Raw genomic sequence first — 22684 nt, 5'->3', positions numbered from 1 at the left:
TTTGTTTTTGTTTTTTACATAAACATATTTGTGACATAGAGAACAACTGCAATTTCAAACCGCGTTTTTGAGACCGTCTTTGGTTCACTGCAGCTTTAAGGAGAAAATACTCAGCAATGGTGTTGAAATGAATTTGCACATGGTTTCTCTTAAAGCATATTTCAAAACACAACATACAGACAACATTAAAATACTTGATTTTCACCACAGGGGGTCTTACATTCTTATCCATATATTGTTATGCTTTAAATGACACAATTCAGTTATATACTTTGATTAAAAAAAACACCCTTCCACAATATAAACGGCATTCATTTCATAGAGTGATCCACACTTTTTTTTTCTTGTGTGTGGCAGTTGAAATATGAAGAATTAATTTTATGACTTAATGTTTTGTACCATCACCATTGTTTGTGTGTGTGTTTGTGTGTGAGAGAGAGAGAGAGAGAGAGCTTAGCAGAGCTTAGTTTTTATTCAGCAGCTGTTAGGCAACAGGGTGCCAAATAACACACCTCTCTAATTTCCCTCTGCACTCTTTTCCTATCTCCACCTTTTTTTATTATTATTTTCTACGGCTCCATAATTCAGCACAATCTCCTTTTGTCCCACACTCTCCCCTCTCATTCGCTCTCTCTCTTTTTATTTATCTTCTTTGTGCTTGACTGATAATGCAGAACCGTGGCCGTTCACAGTAGAGTGACTGAAGGCGTCATTAGCATCCTGCTGATCCGAAAGCAGTGAGACAGAACAGGAGGGTTGGAATTATATATTTGAAAGATTCGATCTTCTAAATTAAGCACATTGTTGACCTGAACCTATGAGAACGTGTGTGACTGATTATATCATGTCACTGGACTTGCATATGCAAACCCTGAAAGATGCTTACCGCCCTGGTGTGTCTAAAACCATCTTATAATAGTAATGGTAAAAACATTCAGTTTAGTGTCTCCTGCCAATCTGAGGTCTGTTAGAGTGGATGTCAGCAGGACTGTGATGTTAGAAAACACCAGGAATCTCCTAACCCAAACACTAGCTACGTTCCCATCCAAAGTTGCAAATTTCACTTCTGCACATAATTGGAATATCACATAAAACATTTGCAAATAAAGCACCGTTTCCAACCAGTCAGTCGAAGAGAACAAAATAGTCACTTTCTGATAAACTGGTGATAAATATCACTGAGAAAAATGGGAGTTGATGCAGTAGGAGAAGCCACAATATATATATATAGCCTAATAAGGTTTGTATATATAATATATTAATCCTCAGAGCGCGCAGACAAAACACAATAAAGGCAGAACTTGCTTTCTGAGGCGGATGCCTGCTGTTTGGGTATGCAGGTGTGCAAACAGTCCTGGGAGGTGCTAATGAACTGATCCACTTTGACAGCAGACTTTGCTTAGGCATTTTAGAATGACCAAAACGTAATTTCAGATGCTGTGCAATGAGATCGGTCCACTGGTTGGTCTAGTTATGCAGTTATATCGCAAAGTCACGTGTCTTTTTTGATGCACATCTAGGAATTTATTTGGTAAAACTGACTCAATTGAGCGCATACATTTTTTTACACATCTTGGCGTTTCCATCCAGCATTTTTTTATGCGATAACCCAAAATTTGTATATAAATAGGTGGATGGAAACATAGCTACTAGTACAGCTACGTTGATGGAGTTGGTACAATATTTATGAAGTCAGGCTAATCTCAAGAACCCCTGGAAAACCGTTCTCATGGTTATTTTACTCAAAATCTAAACGACATAACTACCCATTATAGTCCCTTGCAATGAGCTGTTAGAAGTACACTAACAGGTGTGAGTCTCGAAATGTCGCGTTCAAACAACAACTTGCAGTAGTGTCTCGAATACTGTCTGTATAAATGTGCAACGTGAGTCAAGCCCATATAGTCTTATTAGTAACCAGAGCCACAGTGTTACCATAAAAGTAAAAATTAATATAGGCCTAACTTTTGATATGACAAGAGTCCAATCAAACTCACAGTTCATCCCTCAAATCTTCATTTACCTACTGCAGCTTTTATATGGGGGTGGAGAGCAGAGCTTTTGAGTAATGCATAAAGGCCAATTCACTCTACACAGAGAAAAACCAACAGACACGTTTGTTGGGTTGGGTTGGATCAGTGTGTTATGCCTGTCGTTACACCTGTGTTACCCCTGTCGGCGTCTGTGAATGCGGTTGTGAGTCCTGAAAATTTACGGGTGTTATGAGTTCGGTTATAGAATGTGGTTGTCACTCCCGTAACTGAACCGTGTGTGAACGTAACTGAATTAACGACTCGAATACGGAACTGACAACCATTTTGCTGCTGTGAACATGGCCTAAGATATATATATATATATAAATATATATATATATATATATATATATATATATATATATATATATATATATATATAAAAGGGACAGTAAAGACATAATGTACAAAAGGTTTCTAAATAAAATTATTATTTTTTTCAACTTTTGAACTCCATTCATCAAAGAATCCTGAAAATATGTATCATGGTTTTTCTTAAAACATTGATAACATTGATAATAATATATAAGAAGTATTTCTTGAACACCAAATCAGCATATTAGAATGGTTTCTGAAGGATCTAAAGACTTGAGTAATGGCTGCTGAAAATTCAGCTTTGATCACAGGAATAATTACATTTCAAAAATATAAACATAGAATGGTTATTTTAAATTGTAAAAATAATCACTGCATTTTTTAAATGCAGACTTGGTGAGCATAAATAACTTCTACCCCTAAACTTTTGAACGGTAGTGTATATGTTGACTTTGGTTGGTGTAGTTAATTACATGGCTCACTTGAATATTCTGATTTCTGATCGAAATGTTTTCTATGTAAATGTTTTATAACTTTGTGTTGAAGCTAAGATAAAGCTTGGTACATGCATTAGTCCAGACACACCCTTGTTGGATCAAAGAGGGAAGGGGGTCATTATAGGGTTAAGGTGAGCTCAGAATCCCTGAGGGATCATCTCTGCACTCTGGATCCCCATAAGGCATGCGAGCAGTGAGAAAGTGAAAAAGATGGAAAATGAAATGAGAGAGTTGAGAATATGGTCTGTTTAGATTTCTACAGTCTCATGTTGTGTGTAATAATAAATATATAATGTGTGTAATAATATATATTACATGTAATAGTGATTGTCTCTTGATAATGGTGTCTCCTACTGATAGTGAAAGTGAATCTGGCTATCATTCATATGCATCTTTGCCTGGTTTGTGACTCATCTGGTAGTTGTTCTGAGAAGTTCATGGTTTATCCATTCATCCAACCCTGACTCAGCATGAAAATCCTAATACATGCTTACAGACATACTGAGTCGAGTGTTTTTGTTGAGTCCCAGTTGTTGTGACTGTGCAGCAGTTACTTTACTGTCCACCAGAGGGCGACGATCGCCTTACACCCTGACACCTCTATTCTGTTGAGGTCATTACAGCATTCCCTTGATTATAGTGTTTACGCTATATCTAGAGAAAATATGATTTCATTGCACTGCATTGAAACAATGTTGATCTTAAAGTCAAATTACCGTGTTTTGTTGATTTGTGTGTGCTAATGTGAATGTCTATGTGCTTGATACAGTGTAGAATAACTTATAAATAATACAGCAGTACTTTGAGTCATTTTAATAAAGCCAGTAATCAACATCATTTTCATCAGAAAAATACAACGGAAGGTACAGCATGGGTTGTCACATCAATGATGGGGGTGGGTGGGGGGGGGGGTGAAAACTGATAGTGGGAGATCTAGAGATGGTTGCCATAGCAACTATGCCAGTCTTTGAGACAGAGCTGAGGTTTCCATAACAACTACATCACACCCTCTCAGAAGGCATCCTTGAAATAATAATGACTGACTTTACACAGAGATTACCACTCAAGGTGTCTGACAAAGAAGCATGCTTAAGATAATGGGGAAAACTGGCATATTTTTCTTGAATATTCCAGACTTTTGCAGTGTCAAATGCAGATTGGAACCCTATTTAAAGAAAAGATTTGAGGGTTGCCATGGTGATATAAGATAAGGAGAAATAGGATGAGAGAAATTAATATCATACACCGGCACAGGTTACATAAGTGGAAGCGAAATCAATCATCATGACAACCTGTGATGTGCGTCATTCTTCAGTTCACACCTCAATTGAATCAAAACCTAATAACGTTGATAAGACGCAACAAACCCAACAAGTCAGTCTTTAAATGTTGGTGTGCTTTGTCAGCAGAGTGTAATATATGTCATGTTCTGTATGTTTGGACATGTTGATGAGGAGGACATGGCCCACCGGTTGAGTCCTCATTGGCTGCTGTATCATGTAACTGTGCGTATGTGTGTTACAGCAGATATGGAGCAGGTATCAGATGATGAGCTGGATCATGCTGCTGAAGAAGACAGCGATAAAGAGGATCAGGATCTGGACAAGATGTTTGGCGCCTGGTTGGGAGAACTGGACAAACTCACACAGGTGACGGTCTCTCACTCAATGCGACATTGTGATGTATTATATCTTTAATATGATGTATTATCTTCACTTTGTGAGCTTTTTTCTGAAAATATTTATACATGCAATTTATTTGATTAATGTAATTAATTATGTTTAGGGATTTTTTTGTCGGTATAGGTCAATATTGGATATTTATTTGTACACGCTCGTTTACCCTATTTTTACATTTAGATTACTTCACCTGTCATTTAATGGAGTGGGGTGTTTTTTTTCAACTAGGGGACCTTAGCTGAGTAGACTTTCAAGGGGGCCTGAAGATGAATTAAAATTATTTAAAATAAGACAAAACAAGCTTCAAAATAAGCCGAAACAACTAAAAATCAAGATTATTTAAATTCATCCCCTCAAAGTGATTTAAAAAAAATTATTAGTTTCAGACATGGACAAGCCATGTAAATGAATTAAAAAACAGATACTGTAAGTGCATAGGCATTTTAATATAATTTATGAATTAACATTTTTCTTCTTAAGGAGTCAAGTCACCTTTATTTATATAGCCGTTTTTACAATACAGATTGTTTCAAACCAGGTTTACAGTGATAACAGAAAAATAATGCAACAAAGTTTGTTTCGGCTGTAGAGCAGATCTAGAAGAAAATAGTGCCATAGTCCGGATTAAGTAAGTTGATAGTTATGGTTAAGTGATGTTGTAAAAAAATTATTATTTTTGTTTATTTATCTATACAGCCGCTCAGGAGAAAACAGTGATGTCATCGTCCAGCTCAGTTCAGAAGGAGAGCAATAGAAGCAATCAAACCAACATTAGGGCAATAATGTTTAAGTGCTGTGACAAGTCCCAGTTAGTCTAGCACAGTACACATAGCAAGGATTGTAATAGAATACTATTTTATTGGTTTATTTAATTTATTTAAACAAAATAATATATCATTTAAATTCCAGGCATTTTTGGAGGGTTATTGGTTATAACATAAAAATAATTTTTGACCAGAATTTAGTATTCTATTACAATCCTTAATAAATTGACAGCCTTAATTCAGAAACTTTATTTTCATTTATTTTAATGCATGGATGTATTGTATTGACGATTATATTCATGATTTACCTGTCTCTTCTTACCTAATCCCCCAACCCCCCCGTTTGGTAGAGTTTGGATGATGGGCGTCCTGAGAAAGTGCAAAAAGCTCCTCTCAGACAGGAAACAAACCTTGCCAATTTCTCCTACCGTTTCTCTATGTACAACATCAATGGTTAGACCACACAGACACACACCACCTCTGTTTACTCAACTTTCTTTATCACTCACAATGCCTTCTCGTGGATCTAATATGGTAGTGTTTCGGCATACTGGAATTTTCATGGATTATCATAAAACCACTATCATAACAGCAAAATGTTTGTAGCTATAGCTCTGTTCAAAAGTTTGGGGTTTGTACGGGTTTTTAAAAAAAAAAAGATGCTCACCACTGCTGGATTCATGTCATTAAAAATACAGTCAAATTATAATATTGTGAAATATAACAGTTTAAAAATGTTCAGCATCATAACTCCAATCTTCTGTGTCACATGATCCTTCAGAAATCATTCTAATATGCTGATTTGGTGCTCAGGAAACATTTGAAATCTAAATAATTTGTAACATTATACATTTCCTTACTGTAACATTATACATTTCTTTACTGTGACATCCTGAATTAAAGTATTAATTTCTTTCAAAACAACAAAAGAAATCTTACTGACCCCAAATGTTTAATCCAAATTGTCCTCTATCTATCCATGTAGAAGCCATTAACCAGGGTGAGTCGGTGGACCTGGACGCACTCATGGCTGACCTGTGTTCAATAGAACAAGAGCTCAGCAAACCCATGAGCAAGACCTCAGACGCCAAATCTAGACAGAGACCGACAGGCCGCTCGACCAGCACCAAACACACCGGAGGGGGCAGCAGCGGAGGAAGCACCAGCAGCAGCACCCGAGCTTCTCCCGCTTCCACCGTACGTGGTGGCAGCGGCCAGCCGCGGCCCCTGGCCTCCAACTTTTCCCTGGATGACATCACTGCTCAGCTAGAAAAGGCATCCCTGAGCATGGACGAGGCAGCAAAGCAGACTTCTGAATCTTCCTCATCGTCTTCCTCCTCATATTCATCTGCCACTCTCTCACACACGCCTACTAACTCCCATCATCGCCGTACAGGATCGGTTGGTACGGTCAGCGACCAGGAAGTGCGCTCGATCGGTCATTCCTCCAGGTCAAGCGTCAACTCTGCCTCGGCATCCAGCATGGACTCTCTGGATATCCGAGGGCAGGAGAATGAGGCACAGTCACAGAATCAGAGCCAAAGCCAGACTAGCACAGAGGTAACACACACAAACGTGATATTAAATCTTTTTACCACTCTTTCATTTTGAATTATTTCATAGCTAAAACTTAAACTGGAAAGTAAACATGACACCGTGTCCATAGAAGACCAGAGGTATAGAAGAGCTGCTCACTGTGAGAACCTCAAAGAGAAATTTCAGCAGAGTGAGATGAAAACTGAATGCAGATGTGAGGGGCTTAAATCTGAAGCACAACACCAGAAAATTAATATCCACGAAAGAAAGGAATAGAGAGGCGCATTGTCAGTCAGCACAGGAATAATGGTATAAATCAGGTCTGGTCCCTTTACCACATACAGTGTTGCCTAATCTCACAACTCCAGTTTAGAGATGCCAAGTACAAAGTCAACATGTTTGTGTATTTGAATGTTGTCGATGGTTCAGAATCCAATCCTTTTCTTCTTTATTACATTTATTTTTTAGATCTAGGTGCATTCAGTACATCTAACATTATTACCTGAAGAACCCCAAAAACAGTGATGCTAAGGCTAGCTAATAAAACAACTGAATGCACCGTTAATTATTTAAAAAATACATTAAATATGCAATCTATACAACAATGACTTTAATCGCCTCTTCTATGGTGAGAATTTTTTTTTTCGGAGCTAAAGTTCATTTTGATATTTTTTGTGTAAAAAGGCTCACAAATTTCAAATTGATTGAACTATCCTGATGATGTAATAAAGAAAGAAGTCTCATTTGAAGATTAAAATAAAATATTGAAATCAGTAGTTTAATTCTAGTAGTTTGACATAATCTTTTTGAAATATTCATTTGGAAAAAATATTTGAACAACTACTTTTTGATATTTTAAAAAGAAAAATATTTCAGAAGGTTTTTTTTAATTAAAGCTTACAATGACTAATATATGTTTTATGTAATAATGCAGATGAATCATTGAAAATAAGAGTGTATCAAACTCAACAGGGTCAATTTGGATTTCGTGTTGACTTTAATACTTAGTTTAGTACAAAGATTTGCCAGTAATTATTTAGGAGTTTCTTAATGTGGATGTTAGTGTGTATATGTGGGCGTTTAAGAGAAAAAAAATCTAAATTAAAATTTATTTTCCTATCTGCGCAAATTCATTCAGGAAAATAATTAGTCTTCATCATCATTCTATTTTGAATAAATGTCTTCCTGTCAGTCTAATTGCAACCAAAAAACAAAGAGTCATTGACCATTTAAAAATGTTTATCCTGTTATTCACGAAACCGTTTAGAACAAAGAGGGTCTCTTTACTTGGACTGTCAACATTCCCTGTGACCCAGACACACACACAGTTCTATTCATAGCAGTTGTTTGTTCTTTTGTTGAGGGCAAAGTCTGTATTGTGGTTTTGGGAAATGTGATGATCGAGGTTTCACTGAATTCATCATGGAATCATTAAAGCTGAGTCATCTGTTGGATGCCCACATACTTCTCACACACTCATATTCACACACAACCAATTTCTCACAAGCACGCACACTCAGCTTTTATAGTTCTTCAGTACTGCTGTCAGAACCTGGGAAGGAAATCCGATAAAACAGAGATGTTAACACGGCACTCTTCTGACCACAAGCATTGCTCATCCGCACCAGGATGTACAGACCCTGACACTTTACTAAGCTATAAATGCATACTGCGGTTTTAGATGTAAACTAGCGCTGATTCACAGATGGAATAATGTGATTTCATGTCTGCGTGTGAAAGAGAATGCGTGCACAAATCCTCCCGTCGCAGTCTTGCATGACAATATCAAGTGACAGACACATGCTGTACATGGTCACTGTAAATGTTACAGTGCAACAGTAACACCTGCTTTGCTACATGACTACTCAACTCTAACCCATTTAAATGCATGATGTGTTTGTTTTGGTAACATCTTTATTGTTGTACTGTGTGCTTACACTAAAAAAAAGTTCTGTAGGATCAACTGATGAGATGGCTTCTGTAATGTCATCTATATTAATATGAAACAAGGGTTTCCGACCACTGTTATGTGGACCCATAGGCTCTGTGAAGAGCTACTGCAGTGAAAATATACAGTATAAAAAGCATATTTTTCATCTTTTTCTTATAATAAAAGGTACTGTATAGAACCTTAAAGGGTTCTGTCAGGCATAATTAATTTTTTTTCGATTTTTATTTTTATAAAAATGCTTGTAAGCATAATGTATTTAAAATTTTCAATACTTTCAATGCAAACATGAAAGTATTAAGTTATTATTTAAGACAATTAAGATATTTCTCATTATATAGAACATTTTCGGCATAAAGGGGTTCTTAAAAATTGAGCCAAGAACTCTAGGGTTCTAGTGGGATGGGGTACAGGGTCCATTAGTCTGTAAAGGTTGAAAACCCATGGTATTGAATGAAACAATGGAGGAGAGGATTAAGGATGTTAAAGAGAAGCCACAGAGTTAAAGTGCCGCATTTTGCTTTCTTTCTGTTTTAATATTATCTTTCATGCAATGTGTAATATAGCTAGCTGTTTGTGAATGTAAAAGGTCTGCAAAGTTTAAAAGATAAAAGTGCACATCAAATAAAGTTATTGTCTCCTAAAAGCAAGAATTAATTCTGAACTGCCAAAACGAGTCGCCAGTGATTCCAGTCTCACTTCCTGTAACAAATTTGCATAATACCAGCCTATGGTCTTCATTGGCTGCCGGCGAACAACGTCTACTTTGACCCGCCCTCAAACAGTCTAGATGTAGCTGATGCCTAGAAGTGTTTGGTTTGTGTTGTTGATATGTCAAGAAGACACTGTTTTCGTTGCTGCGAAAGGATGAGGACTCACGCTGGAATTGATACGGGGAAAAAATGACTGCATCGTTTGTATCGTTGTGTATATAAGCGATAAGGAAGCCTCCGGAGTTAAAACTCCGATATGGTAATGGGCGTTCCGTTTCCGCCATGCACTGCAAGCGGTAGACCAAACCCGACAGACATGGCCATCTGACCAATCAGAGCAGAGTAGCTCTCAGAAAGGAGAGGTTTAGACAAACTGAATCTTCGAACAAACCGTTTTTAGACTCTGAGAAATGTGGTGATGTGCAATGTATTTTATGAGAAAATTTAAATGTTTTTTGACCTATAAAAAAAATTTTTTTGATAAATAAATAAAAATACTATGGACAATATCTAAAAAATATTTTTTTAAAACAAATAAAAAGCATGTTTACAGTTAAGATATGAAATTCAGTTTTATCTTATTAGGCAGTGCAGCACAGTACATGTTAAAATACATACTGTTTCTAAAGTAATGTCAAAAGTCTTGAATTATACATGTTAAACTGATGTGCTGAAATTGCTTTAAATATGTCAAAACTGTCATGACCACATAAACTTGTATTTTTTTTGCACAGCATGTGCAAGGTTACCATAGAAGGGACATGACGTAACTATCTACGAAGTATTGATAACATGGAGCAAACTCACTTCCACCCACAGGATTTGCATTGGTAATGCAAAACTAAAAGTTAATCTGCCTAAAACTGAATGCTCACCACTAAAAGGATCATTTTGAAAACTTGACAGTTAAATACAAGCCCATTAAAGGGATAGTTCACCCAAAAATTACTATTGTTATCATTTACTCTCCACGATACAATATTCTATCATCATTTTTGTCTATCTCACGTGTCAAGAAAGTATATAATTGAGCTTCTGTTTACTATATTTAATGTGTTCTATGTATTTGCTTTGATCAATGTTTATATTTGAATAAAAGCCTACATTCATTTTGTTCATTATATTAATTAAATAAATCAATTCAGAAGATTTGGGCTAAACCAAGTAGTCTTACAGTGGATGGACCAAAATGATGACAGAATATTAAAGAAAATCTTCATTTGTTTTTCAAAAATAAGAAAGTCTTATGAGGGTAAGTAAATGAGGACAGAATTTTCATTTTTGGGTGAACTATCCCATTTACAAAAATAGAATTATCCCCATAGACTTCCATTGTACATGCAATACTGTAAACTGAGGCACAAGTCAAAATTATTTTCTGTTCTAATCAATAGTATATGCAGCATATTGTTGATTAGATTGTATTAAACCCTAACATTCATAATGTTTTACCAGAGTGACAGCATGTATTGACCCTTGCTTGTGCATGCATCATTCTGCATTGTCTGCTTGCATGATTAATGTGTTTGTTTGCACCTTTTCTGTATGTGATGTCACTACCTCCCCCACCCCTTTTCCCAGCATGTCTTACTGCGAAGAGCCAATGGTAAAGCTACCAGACGGCATCTTGACTTCGCCTCACAGGAGGGGGAGGTGGATCAAAGGACTGTAAGTGTGTGTGTGTGTGTGTGTGTGCGCATGTGTACGACTGGGGTAAAGGATGTGTACACAGTATGTTCTTTCTCAAAATACTGGGTCTTAGCACACCTGTGATAATTCCAGGATTCATAATGTCATCCTTTTGGTTACAAAAGGACCCCAGGAGCAGTGTGTTCTCAGCATAAGAGAACTATGATCACAATATTTTGTTGAGGACTAAAAGAAGTACACAAGACAGTTCTTCTTTTATATATTTCTTTTCCTTTCACACTTTTATATGCCACCTCTTTCTGATTTTGAATAATCAATGCTCAGGTTCTTTCACACTTTCTATGCTTTACCACAATCATGTATATCTATCATTTTTGAAATCACAGTAATCATTGCACTTGAATAATCTCTGTTTGTCTTTTCCCTGCACCCTGAAGCACTCGTATTTGGACAGGGAGACCTCTCTGATTCTGAAAAACATTGCAGGAAAACCCTCTCACCTGCTGACCAAGGTGACACTTTCTTTCGCTTGCTGCCTTTTCCTTTCTCTGCATGTTTTGGGTTTATGTGTCCACAGAAAGCCTTTTAACCTCAGTCTTCTAGCCAGACTTGACACTTTGCTCCACCCACACTGCCTTCTTACATTTTTAAAGTGTTGTGTCTTCTGTTTTCTTTTCTCTCTGTGCTGCCATCTTCATATGTGTGCCATTTAAAGTTGAAATCATATCATCCAGTCCGAAGGGTCTATATTGTTATTATACAGTATATAATAACACCCTGCATTACCTTTCTGTGACAAGAAAACATGGCTTATGTATTATTTATCATGTTTTGTTACTTTATTTCATTCAGGTTTCCTAGCTTGAATGGTCAGTTGTCAGCATCCACAGATTCTAGGTAGAATGTTTAGGAGTTTGTGTTTTTCATTACTAATGTAAAGTGATAAAGTTACTAAGATTCTTTGTTCCTCGTTTAAGAAATGTGTACCTTAAATACAACAGTTAGTGGTTGGCAGGATATTTTGTAGAGAGGTGCTGGGTTTCGCTAGCTACATTGTGTGTGTTTGTTTGGATGCCTTTTTATCATTGTTTCCCTGAAAAAATGGCTGCTCAACACACATTTCAAGAGCTCATATATGAAACTGAAACAGATTTACCTATTATTTTGTTTTTATGCCACAATTTGTGTGTGAAATTGGTGTTTGCTGTACAAGTAGTGTAGTAACACTAGTGACTCCCTTAAGATATATTGAATCACAGACAGTTTTACTTTCCTTGTGATGAAACAGTATTATTTTAAAAGGGATACTTCACCCAAAAAAATGAAAATTCTATTCCCTTATGTCATTTCACACCTGTATGACTTTCTTTCTGCTGAACACAAAATATATTTTGCATAATACTGGTAGCCAAACTGTTTTTTTTGGGGGAAAAAACTGATACATTTCTCAAAATAACATTTTTTGTTCCATACAAAAACGAAAATCATACAGGTTTTTAACTACATGAGGGTAAGTAATGACAGAATGTTTTTGGGTCAGCTATCTCTTTAATTGATCTGTTAGCCATGCAGCATAGACAGCCTTGTATTTTTTACATTTACATTTAAACATTAATTAGCAAACAAAAGGCTTTGTATTGACTAACTTTTTTAAGTTATTCCTGAGATATTATGTATGTGATTGAAATTCCCATGTTGTCATACCAATGCAGATGCTTTTTCTGGTGCAGGGAATGGTGGGTTAAGAGCATTTTGTTATGTCGAGTTTCTAAATAATAAGAATTTAAATCAGACGCCACTTTGATTTTTCAAGGATGTGTGAGCTTTTGTTAAACCATGAAGCTTTTGCAACGGCTCAATTGATACGGTTTATTATTTTCTGAAGTTCATTGTTCTGCATTATAACATTACTTCTGGTAATTGTTGTAGGATAGTAAGTATATTAAAGTTTACACATATATGGAATGTTTACAGGAATAGCTATTTTTAAATAATTTTCTTAGTATTTTCTAAGTTAAGTTTTGTTAGTATGCAAAATGTGATTTCTAGAATTTCTAGGGACCTACAAATAGTGCCGCATTTTTCTGTTTAAATTTGATTTTCGGTTTTAAGTGGCATTAAACAATGAGTTTGTCCTTTGAGTTAGGGTTAGTTTTTTCTTTAAATAAAGTTGAGTCATCAAAGTTTTATTTATTTGTCATGACATTATACAAAGGCATTATGCATTTAGACAACTGAAGTGGAGATGTTATTTTAATCCCACTCTGGTTTCCTCATGATTTCATCAGATCTCTCAAACAGTGTTTGCTTTCCTGTTCACTCTGGATGGACTCACTGCAGACTGCTGAGACACAGACTCTCTGCTCAAACACAGGCAGAGAGAGAACTGGAGAAAGGAAAAAAGACTTCAAAGGGAATTTAATGCTTTTTATCGAAGCCTGAGCCTCGGCTGTTTGCAGATCTCTCCCATTTTTGTTAATTCTCTCTCTCTCTCTCTCTCTCACTCTCTCTCTCTCTCTCTATCATGAATATGCATCTGCCGTAGACAATGATTCGAGAAAGAGAAGCTGGTCTTTCAGATCACATATACCCCTCTTTTTTCCTTCCCCACTCTCTCCTGTCTTCATTATTTGTGTTTCATTGCACATTCTTTGCATATTGAAATCTTTATTTGTCTCTGTGACTTTGTATTTCTTAATCTGTCCATCTCTGTTCTGTTAGAATAAACATGGCATAATAATAATCAAAGTTGGCGTAAGGGGGTAACTCAAGTTACGCAACCTGATTTAAAATTCTTGTCCTTTCAAACCCCCTCCAAATAACTAACTTTTTCTTTAAATAAATGGGTGAAACAATAAATACAAGGCCTAGATATCATTCATGGAGGGTGTTTTCCCACAACCACAGAAAAAGCATCGGACAACAATATCATCTGCATTTGGCCTCAACTTTATTGGCCAGTGGAAAGAAGGTTAAAGAAACAAACCTAATTGATTGGCCGCTGAGAAGCATATGTACATTCTGATTGGAGAAGTGGTACGAGAGGGTCTTTTATAGCTGATGGCGGCTTGGTCTGCTGGTGAGAGGGATTAAACCCTGTGATTGGGCACGCTACCAGAGACATGCAGCTGTTTCACAGAGAGAAAGAGAGGGGGAGGTCTCAATCCCCTCTCAATGCTGAGCAGTACAGTTGTGTGTCAGGTACTCTGGGTGTAGAGATATGTGAGGGGAAGCGTTTTCATCTGTGTGCTGCGACCAGTGATCATTTCAGCTTCATGTTTCTTCAGATTGAGCTACAGTAGACATTTTTTTTTCGGATTATTTTAATTATTTTCATCAGGCCATTCCTGCGGCAGCCCTGAAACTTCAGCTGGAAGTACCTGCCTGGCCTTTCAAATAGTCTTGTTATAGCTGTTGAATCTGTGTTTCTCCTTGAATTGGTATTGAATGAATGAGCAGCCATTTCTCTAAGGAACCGTTAATATGAGCAGAGTGATCGTGTAACTTCATTTTGTGTCTCTGGTTGCTGGTTGATCAGATACAGAGACTTTGCAATTTTTTCAGGATTGTTTTAAATGGTCAGAAATGGATGTGATGATTGCATGTTGGAGAGGGCAGGTAAGTGAGGATATGTGCAAAACAGAAATCCACCTGTCTGATTTCATACCTCAGTAGTGGATTTCAAACACTCTGCAAGTGTTTCTTTGTTAACATGTCATTGTGTCAACCACAGGAGGAGCAGGCTGCTAAAGCGAAGGCTGAGAAAATCCGTGTGGCACTAGAGAAAATTAAAGAAGCTCAGGTGAAAAAGGTGAGTCAGAATCACTGTGAATCTCTGAATCCCCCCAAGGGTCAGTAAACCTCCTCTGTGTACTGCATGATGATTACCTTCACACGCTCTAGCGGGAGAAGTCATAGAACGAATGCACAGTAGAAAATAGGTCACCCATGTGTCTGAGAGACTTTGTCTGCTTAAAATGGAAGATGCACAAACAAGTCCTTCATAGCCGTCGGTGAAGGTTTTACTTCAAATTACATTTTTAAAAATGTTCTTTGTGTTTTTTTATTGTCGTGTAAACTGGTCTGAGTTTTGGGTTTATTTGTTAGAGACAATGTATCCTATTAGAAAAGGGCTGTCAAAATAAATGCCACCAGGCACATACTAATACCAAGTGAATGAATTAGATACAGTACAGTGATTGGGCCTCTTTAGCCAAGACAGATGACTGTTTCCATTCATTATGTGTAAAAAGAAAACTGGCAGCAATGGTGCAGCGAGACCGATACAGAATGATACTGCGTCAAAAACGCTTTCAATAATAATAAATAAATAAATACATAAAAATAATGGGGGGGGGGGGGGTCAATAAGAAATATTTAAAATTCTACTTTGTAGAGTCCATGTTTGCTCAAATATTCACTCAAATAGCTAATAATATAATATGTAAATTGTAATGAAAGAAAAATTAAATTAAGGAAAAACAGAAACATTTTCACTGCATGTACTAAATGTTGGGTACCTGAGCAAAGTCTTGAAAAAAGTGTATATTCAGTTAAGTCAAAACATAGGTCATATAAACTTTGATATAAACTTTAAAAGTGGTTATTCGGTTAAATTAAGCGTGTGAAATTTAGTGATTATTTGCTGAAATTCTGTCGTTTTCTGCATTCATCTGTGTTTCAGTTTGCTACGGTTCTGAGTTAGTACGCAATCGTTTCCTTCAATTGAAACTGCACAAAGTGATAGATTGTTTGTACTGAGGTCAAAGAATGAGGCAGCCCAGGTCCAGATGTGTGTTATAATGTGGGTCTGCGTGTTTGTTTGAACATATGTGTGAGAGTGTAGAGAGCATAAATTAGCAGAGTGTTTTCTGCTGAGACCAGGTTTGGAAAAGTGCCTCATACTCCCTGATATTCTTATGACTTTCAGGACTTCTGGCAGTGCTGTCTGTTAATGTGCCTATGCAACACTTTCTCTCACTCCCAGCTCTTTGTTCCTCACTCTCTGGAAGAAAGAAAATGGGGTGTGAAATAGAGAGGGATGAAAGCCAGTTGTCAATTCTGTTCCCAGTTAGTCTTTTATTAAAACCACGTTTCTGATGATCCACATCATATTCCAATTCAGTTCATAAATCTTTGCGCAAAGTCAAACATTCCAATTTGAAGTACATATTTGTAACATACTGTACTAATTATGTTTTCCTTCTATACAATATCCCCAACAAGTGCACAAACTTTAATTGCATGCCATTTGTTTATTTCATTATATTTATATTCGTATATTTGTATATTTCATTACATTACATAACCGTGGCCTTTTAAATTTTGTTTGGCTAATGTTGACGGCTCCTCCTAGGGAAGGGTCTTTGATGGCCATGGCATGCAGTGATGGAACATAATTTATTAATCTTAACTGGCCAAAACCTGATTATATTGTAGTTTATTCAATGTAGTCATCCTTTGTCTAGATTACAGTTAGCTTGGGGATACACTCTGGCCATTTTGTCAATCAACTTGATCAAACAAACCAACCAACATGAGGTGCATCCTGGAATGATTTTTAAACGGTATTGATGGAGTTGCCATGTTTACAATCCACTTATTGGCTGGTTCTTCCACTATCCGATCCAATTCATCCATTTAAAAAATATTTATTTTTGTAAATATATTCATACGTAGTCATAATATATGTTTATCTACAGCGCTAAAGTCAAGCATTTAAACATACTCCTTTAGATAAAAAAGTTTTTAAACTCATGACAAGCAAAAATTCAGTCAATTATGTCTAAACGTTTGACTCTAGTGTTCTAGTGTATAATCTGTGAAATGTGTAAATATAGTCAATATTAAATGTACTTGAATTAACCAAACTGGGCTTTCCTTTAAATCTTCTTCATCAGCTGGTGATACGTGTACACATGTCAGATGAGAGTTCAAAGACCATGATGGTGGACGAGAGGCAGACAGTCAGGCAGGTGCTGGATAGTCTGCTGGATAAATCTCACTGCGGTTACAGTCCAGACTGGGCCCTGGTCGAGACCATCCCTGAGCTACAGATGGGTGAGGATGCTTGCACATGCTTAGATGACTTGTGAACCTGAGGGACAATATGTAGATTATTATATACTTTATCACTCTCACTCCCTCTTACTTTGTCTTTTCCTCAGAGAGAATTTTTGAAGACCATGAGAACCTCGTGGAGAACTTGCTCAACTGGACCAGAGACAGTCAGAACAAACTCATGTTTATTGAGCGTATTGAAAAGTATGCACTTTTCAAAAACCCACAGGTGAAGCTCTATTTTTTTGTTACATATATTCTGAAAAAAATCTGATTAAACATTTGACATTCTTTCTAAAAACATAAATAACTCTTACCAAACCTAGACTTTTGAACAGTATTGTAAATTCACACATTCTTACATAAAGTTAGGCTTAAAGTAATAGTAATGAGTTGCGATTTTTTTTGTGTGTGTACTGAAGTTTTTATATTCCATCACCCTTATTCACTTGTTGCATGTTGTGTTTCTAAGAACTATTTACTTGGGAGGAAGGAGACCTCTGAGATGGCAGACAGAAACAAGGAGGCACTGCTGGAGGTGAAACATACACCTCTCATACACCTCACAACTGCTTAGTAATATGGCTAAAAATGTAGTTATAATGCAACTGCTTTGTACAAAACATCAGATTTTAATATTTGTCCTTGTTTAACATGCAAATAAGTACATACACACGCAGTTAGTGAATGTGACCCAAAGTCTTCATCACTGTGATGTTAATTTGGAAGTGATAATTGTGATGGCTGACAGAGTTTATATCTGTCTACATCTGTCAAGATAACATTTTTTTTTTTAGAATGCTTAATAATGTTTTTGTATCTGCATGTCTTGAAGGAATGTTTTTGTGGAAGCTCAGTGTCTGTTCCTGAAATTGAGGGAGTGCTGTGGTTGAAGGAGGATGGTAAAAAGTCTTGGAAGAAGCGCTACTTTCTGCTGAGGGCATCTGGCATCTATTTTGTGCCGAAGGGCAAAGCCAAGGTCAGTGTTATTGTGTGTGTTTATTTTGTTTTATCATATGATTTGGTGTCATGTTCTCTTTAAATTGACATAGAACCTAATGAACTCTTGAGTGGAATTTCCTGTTTATGGATTCACTGAGGATACTCTAGTCTACACAAACCATATGCTGTTTGTCATCCACTTTGACATCCCCTCCCATGCCTCATGTCTTATTTTGTGATATAATTTTAAGTTGAAAACATTAGTTACTCATTATTTGATCAAGTCTATTACAAGCATACAAATGAAACTTGGGTTTTGTGTTAGTATCAAATTCTGTGACAGTTAATGACATGCCAGTTAAGATTTGTCCCTGGATATTTGATTCTGCTTTGTTGTATCTGCAGTTTATAGTATTGTATTTCTAAATGTTTGCTTTTATCATCTCAATTGCATTCACTGTAAGCTATACAGAATAAACTGTCCATATTAACAGCAGATGGTAATAAATATAAAACAATATTAATGTTTATTTTGAATGATGTAGGCTTCCAGGGATTTGGTGTGCTTCCTGCAGTTGGACCATGTTAATGTTTATTATGGTCAGGACTACCGAAGCAAGTACAAGGCCCCCACTGACTACTGCCTGGCCCTCAAGGTGTGTGTGTGTGTGTGTGTGTGTGTGTGTGTGTGTGTGTGTGTGTGTGTGTGTGTGTGTGTGTGTGTGTGTGTGTGTGTGTGTGTGTGTGTGTGTGTGTGTGTGTGTGTGTGTGTGTGTGTGTGTGTGTGTGTGTGTGTGTGTGTGTGTGTGTCTCTCTGTGTGTGTGTGTGTGTGTGTCTCTCTGTGTGTGTGTGTGTGTGTGTGTGTGTGTCTGTCTTTCTTTCTTTCTTTCTTATCCCTAGGCCTGTTTAAATGGAGGTGCTCTTGTTTGTTACCTTTTCCAAAACTGGATCATACTGATTCTAAACTTTTAAAAAATACTGCAATATTTCTTTATTATTTTTCATTATATAATTTCTTTATAATTTTCATACAATTTATTCAGCATGGATGCATTGAATTGATCAGACTTGACAATAAAAACATGTATAGTATATTGTTACAAAAGTGTTCTGTTTCAAATAAATGCTGTTCTCTTGAACTTTCTATTAATCAGAAAGTGAAATTGAAAAGTGAACATGCATTCAAAAGTGATTTCAACACCCCCGCATATTGACGTCCCTACATTACTCCCTTTTTCTAGAGTGATAATAATTAGAAATGTTCATTGGAAATGATACAAATCAGAATATCTGAATGATTTCTGAAGGCGACACTGAAGACTGGAGTTAATGGCTGCTGAAAATTCTGCTTTGCCATCACAGGAATACATTTTAAATCTATTAAAAATGGAAAACAGTTACTTTTCAATTGTAATAATATTTCACTGTATTACTGTTTTAACTGTATTTTGTATCAAATAAATACAGCCTTGGTGAGCATAAGCGACTTTTTTCAAAAACATAAAAAAATCTGACAGACTACAAACTTTCGAATGGTAGTGCATTTCAACAACATTTTAACAAACCTCAGCTGCTAATGAAACAAGTCTGTACTCAAACATTTGGTAATAGAGTGGTGTAGGTATGATGTCAGATCCCGGAAGTCTAATGGTGCGTTCATGTCTTCCTGGGAAGTTCTTACTTACGAGGTGGGAACGATGGCAGGTGTGTTCAAGTCACTTTCGTTGGAGTAAGATGCGATGTACTTTCTCTTAATTAATTACACAAAAATACAGCAGGGTTCTCAAACTCTAGTTCTAGAAAAAGAAGAACAAAGAATCAGGCAGGTGTGCTTTGCTTTTTTATGTTTTTAATTAATTTATGAACCACTGCAAACTTAATCGTTACAAATTGCATTCTTATATTATAATGCCATCATATTCTGTGCAGGCAATTCACTTAATACACTGTGAATAGAAAAGCCTGACAATATCACTGCTAAATACCTTTAAGTTTTGTGGTGTCCCGCCATGTTTCTCATTGAAACTTACCCAACTCGTAAAGATCGGGGCTTAAAGAAAATCCTGAGCTTCCCACTCGTATTTACGACATGTGGTGGCGTTCAACGCGTAAATACGATCTTTACGAGATGACTTGAACGCACCAAAATTCACTGCTGGTTCTTTGAAGATTTTTTTACAATGGCGTTTTATAATGGGGCTTTTCAATTTATGAGTTAAATAAAGCTGTTCTACAATGTACATGGCACACACTCACACCCCAAACTGTCTTATCTAGTTACTTATTAAAAACTCATGTTTTCAAAAATGAACATAACTGCTCAGTGAGCCTCCAGGCCATAAACCCTTGTTGTTGCCCTCTTGTGGTTTATAAGTATTAGCAAGCCAAATAAATTATCTTGAACCATTGTCCTCTTCATTGTCTTGGTAACATTGTTGATTGTGCCCACAGCACCCTCAGATCCAGAAGAAGTCACAATATATCAAATACCTGTGCTGTGATGATGTCAGAACTCTACACCAATGGGTCAATGGGATTCGTATTGCTAAGGTAATCCCATGGCTTTTCCTGTCCTCTGTTTTATTAATGAATTAGTAAAATTAATAAAAACCTATGGCCCCTCAACATGCTCTTCTAGTACAAGTTAATATGCCAAATTATTTATACAACTAACATTCTTCTGTATTTGATAAATAACTTGTTGCCAGAGCTCACATTGGAAATTTCTTAAGCCTAATCTCTGCTTATTGTGTTTTATGCACAGTATGGGAAGCAACTGTATGTGAACTACCAGGAAGCCATGAAGCGCACTGAAGCTGCCTATGACTGGTCTTCTCTCTCCAGCACCAGCATCAAGTCAGGAACAAGCTCAGTCAGTATACCTGGTGAGTAACTTTGACACTAGCTGCGTTTTCCATTGCCCTTCACATTGCGCAAATTAAATTGCGAAATGAAAATACGCCCAATGGAAACATGTCAATTTCGCAAAAACACACATATATCTCAAATACGTTTTTATGGTCCCATGAGGTGATTTTTCAGGCAATTTGAAAAAGCAATATTTTGCACAACTGCAATGGAAACCGCTTTTTTGCATTTACAGGTCACCTGGCGTACGTAAAATTCGATCATTATTTAAAGAAAGCGTGGTATGCTTTGACAGAAGAAGAGACAGAGTTCTTTATTAAACTCATAAAAGACAAAAGAAATATGGGAATACTGGATTCTAAACAACAAAAGAAATGCCACAATTTATCAAGACCTTGAAGCAGATAGAAGGGAGAAACACCCAGAAACAGCTCGTACGTGGCCGCTTCTAAGTATAAGGGGCTTTGCTTGCCATTAATGCGTGGAACACACCTACGTCTCCTTCGATTAAAATACGGCTTGTGCGGTGGCTGCAATATACGTAAACCTACCAATAAGCATTCCCATGAGGTTTGGAATGACTTATTGCCAGAAGAAAAAAATCCGTTTTAGTCGCATAACATAGGTTAATGGAAACGTCGTGATTTCGCAATAGTTTTTATCGACTTTTAGAAAATATCGCAAAAGTTTTGCGCAATCCTGTAATAGAAACCAGGCTACTGACTGCTCCTTTATAAACTTATTTTTCATGTTTTTCTACTGAAATTTCTAGAAATATAAGCATTGGAAGTTCTGGAGCATTTCCTTTTTAATGGAATAATAGTGATTTTACTGACTTGCATTACTGTAAGTGTATGGGTTATCGTTAATGTTTAATCTGTTTGTGCTTAAAGAGTCACAGTCAAACCACTCTAGCCAGACAGACAGTGGTATGTCCGATGGTACGTCATCCTCCCATGCCCGCTCCCAGAGTGTTGTCAGTTCAATCTTCTCTGAGGCCTGGAAGAGAGGGACTCAGATAGAGGAGAGCACAAAGGTGAGTTCTTCTTTCTCGTTTTGTTTTGGAGAGATACATATTTGCTCTTTACCTGCCACTTTCTTCAATTGATCTCTTGATAAAACACTAAGATGAACCAATTATTTAAAGGAAAATTTTACACAAAGGTGAAAATTCCATCATCATTTGCTCACCTTCATGTCCTAAACCTGTGTGACTTCCTTTCTTTTGTGGAACACAAAAGGATTCTGTAGACTCTGCTGGTCACTTTTCTTCATGCAGTTGCAATAAATTATGCAATTATGTATTCAATGATATCAAACCCTTACAGCTTTGTATGATAAACTAAGGTTTTTAGACAGTTGCATCTTAAATTCTGGTCTTTTTCACAAGGTGCTACTGTGTGGCTTAAGAAGAATTGGAATATAGTTCAAGTTGTATGGACCACTATTATGGTCATTATTGAATCTTCATTTCTTTAGTCCTCATTCTTTTTAACTGCATGAAAAATCAGTCATTCAGGTTTGTAACCACATGAAATTAGGTGCTGAAATATGTAGTGAAATTTTCTTTTTTGGGTGACTATTATTGTGTGCCAGTGGTTTTCAACCCCGTTGTAGGAGCCCCCCAAACTGTACATTTCGAATGTCTCCTTTTTATAACACCCTTTTCAGGTTTTAG

At 36.6% G+C, this 22684-nt stretch overlaps 1 protein-coding gene across 14 annotated transcripts in view; it reads left to right on the top strand.

The window, feature by feature from the left end:
* raph1b (Ras association (RalGDS/AF-6) and pleckstrin homology domains 1b) overlaps positions 1–22684 on the top strand; it is a 73966-nt gene that overhangs the window by 47129 nt on the left and 4153 nt on the right. For 5 of the 14 annotated variants that reach the window (XM_077246885.1, XM_077246884.1, XM_077246874.1 and 2 more), the window contains 14 exons: positions 4373–4494; positions 5639–5741; positions 6274–6848; positions 11067–11153; positions 11573–11647; positions 14869–14946; positions 17036–17195; positions 17303–17424; positions 17668–17733; positions 18031–18174; positions 18683–18793; positions 20590–20688; positions 20903–21023; positions 21900–22042. In XM_077246885.1, the coding sequence (XP_077103000.1) occupies positions 4375–4494; positions 5639–5741; positions 6274–6848; positions 11067–11153; positions 11573–11647; positions 14869–14946; positions 17036–17195; positions 17303–17424; positions 17668–17733; positions 18031–18174; positions 18683–18793; positions 20590–20688; positions 20903–21023; positions 21900–22042 (2004 nt within the window). In that variant the 5' untranslated portion in view covers positions 4373–4374. Of the gene's footprint in view, positions 1–4369; positions 4495–5638; positions 5742–6273; positions 6849–11066; positions 11154–11572; positions 11648–14581; positions 14754–14868; positions 14947–17035; positions 17196–17302; positions 17425–17667; positions 17734–18030; positions 18175–18682; positions 18794–20589; positions 20689–20902; positions 21024–21899; positions 22043–22684 lie in introns of those variants that run through there. The other 9 variants (XM_077246876.1, XM_077246878.1, XM_077246886.1 and 6 more) reach the window with 7 other exon arrangements.

This window comes from Siphateles boraxobius, unplaced genomic scaffold (assembly GCF_051911475.1).
Source record: "Siphateles boraxobius isolate OS27281-9 unplaced genomic scaffold, OSU_SipBor_1 29, whole genome shotgun sequence".
Classification (NCBI taxonomy): Eukaryota; Metazoa; Chordata; class Actinopteri; order Cypriniformes; family Leuciscidae; genus Siphateles; species Siphateles boraxobius.
Note: the sequence above shows the minus strand (reverse complement) of the source record. Positions and strands in the feature narration are given on the sequence as shown.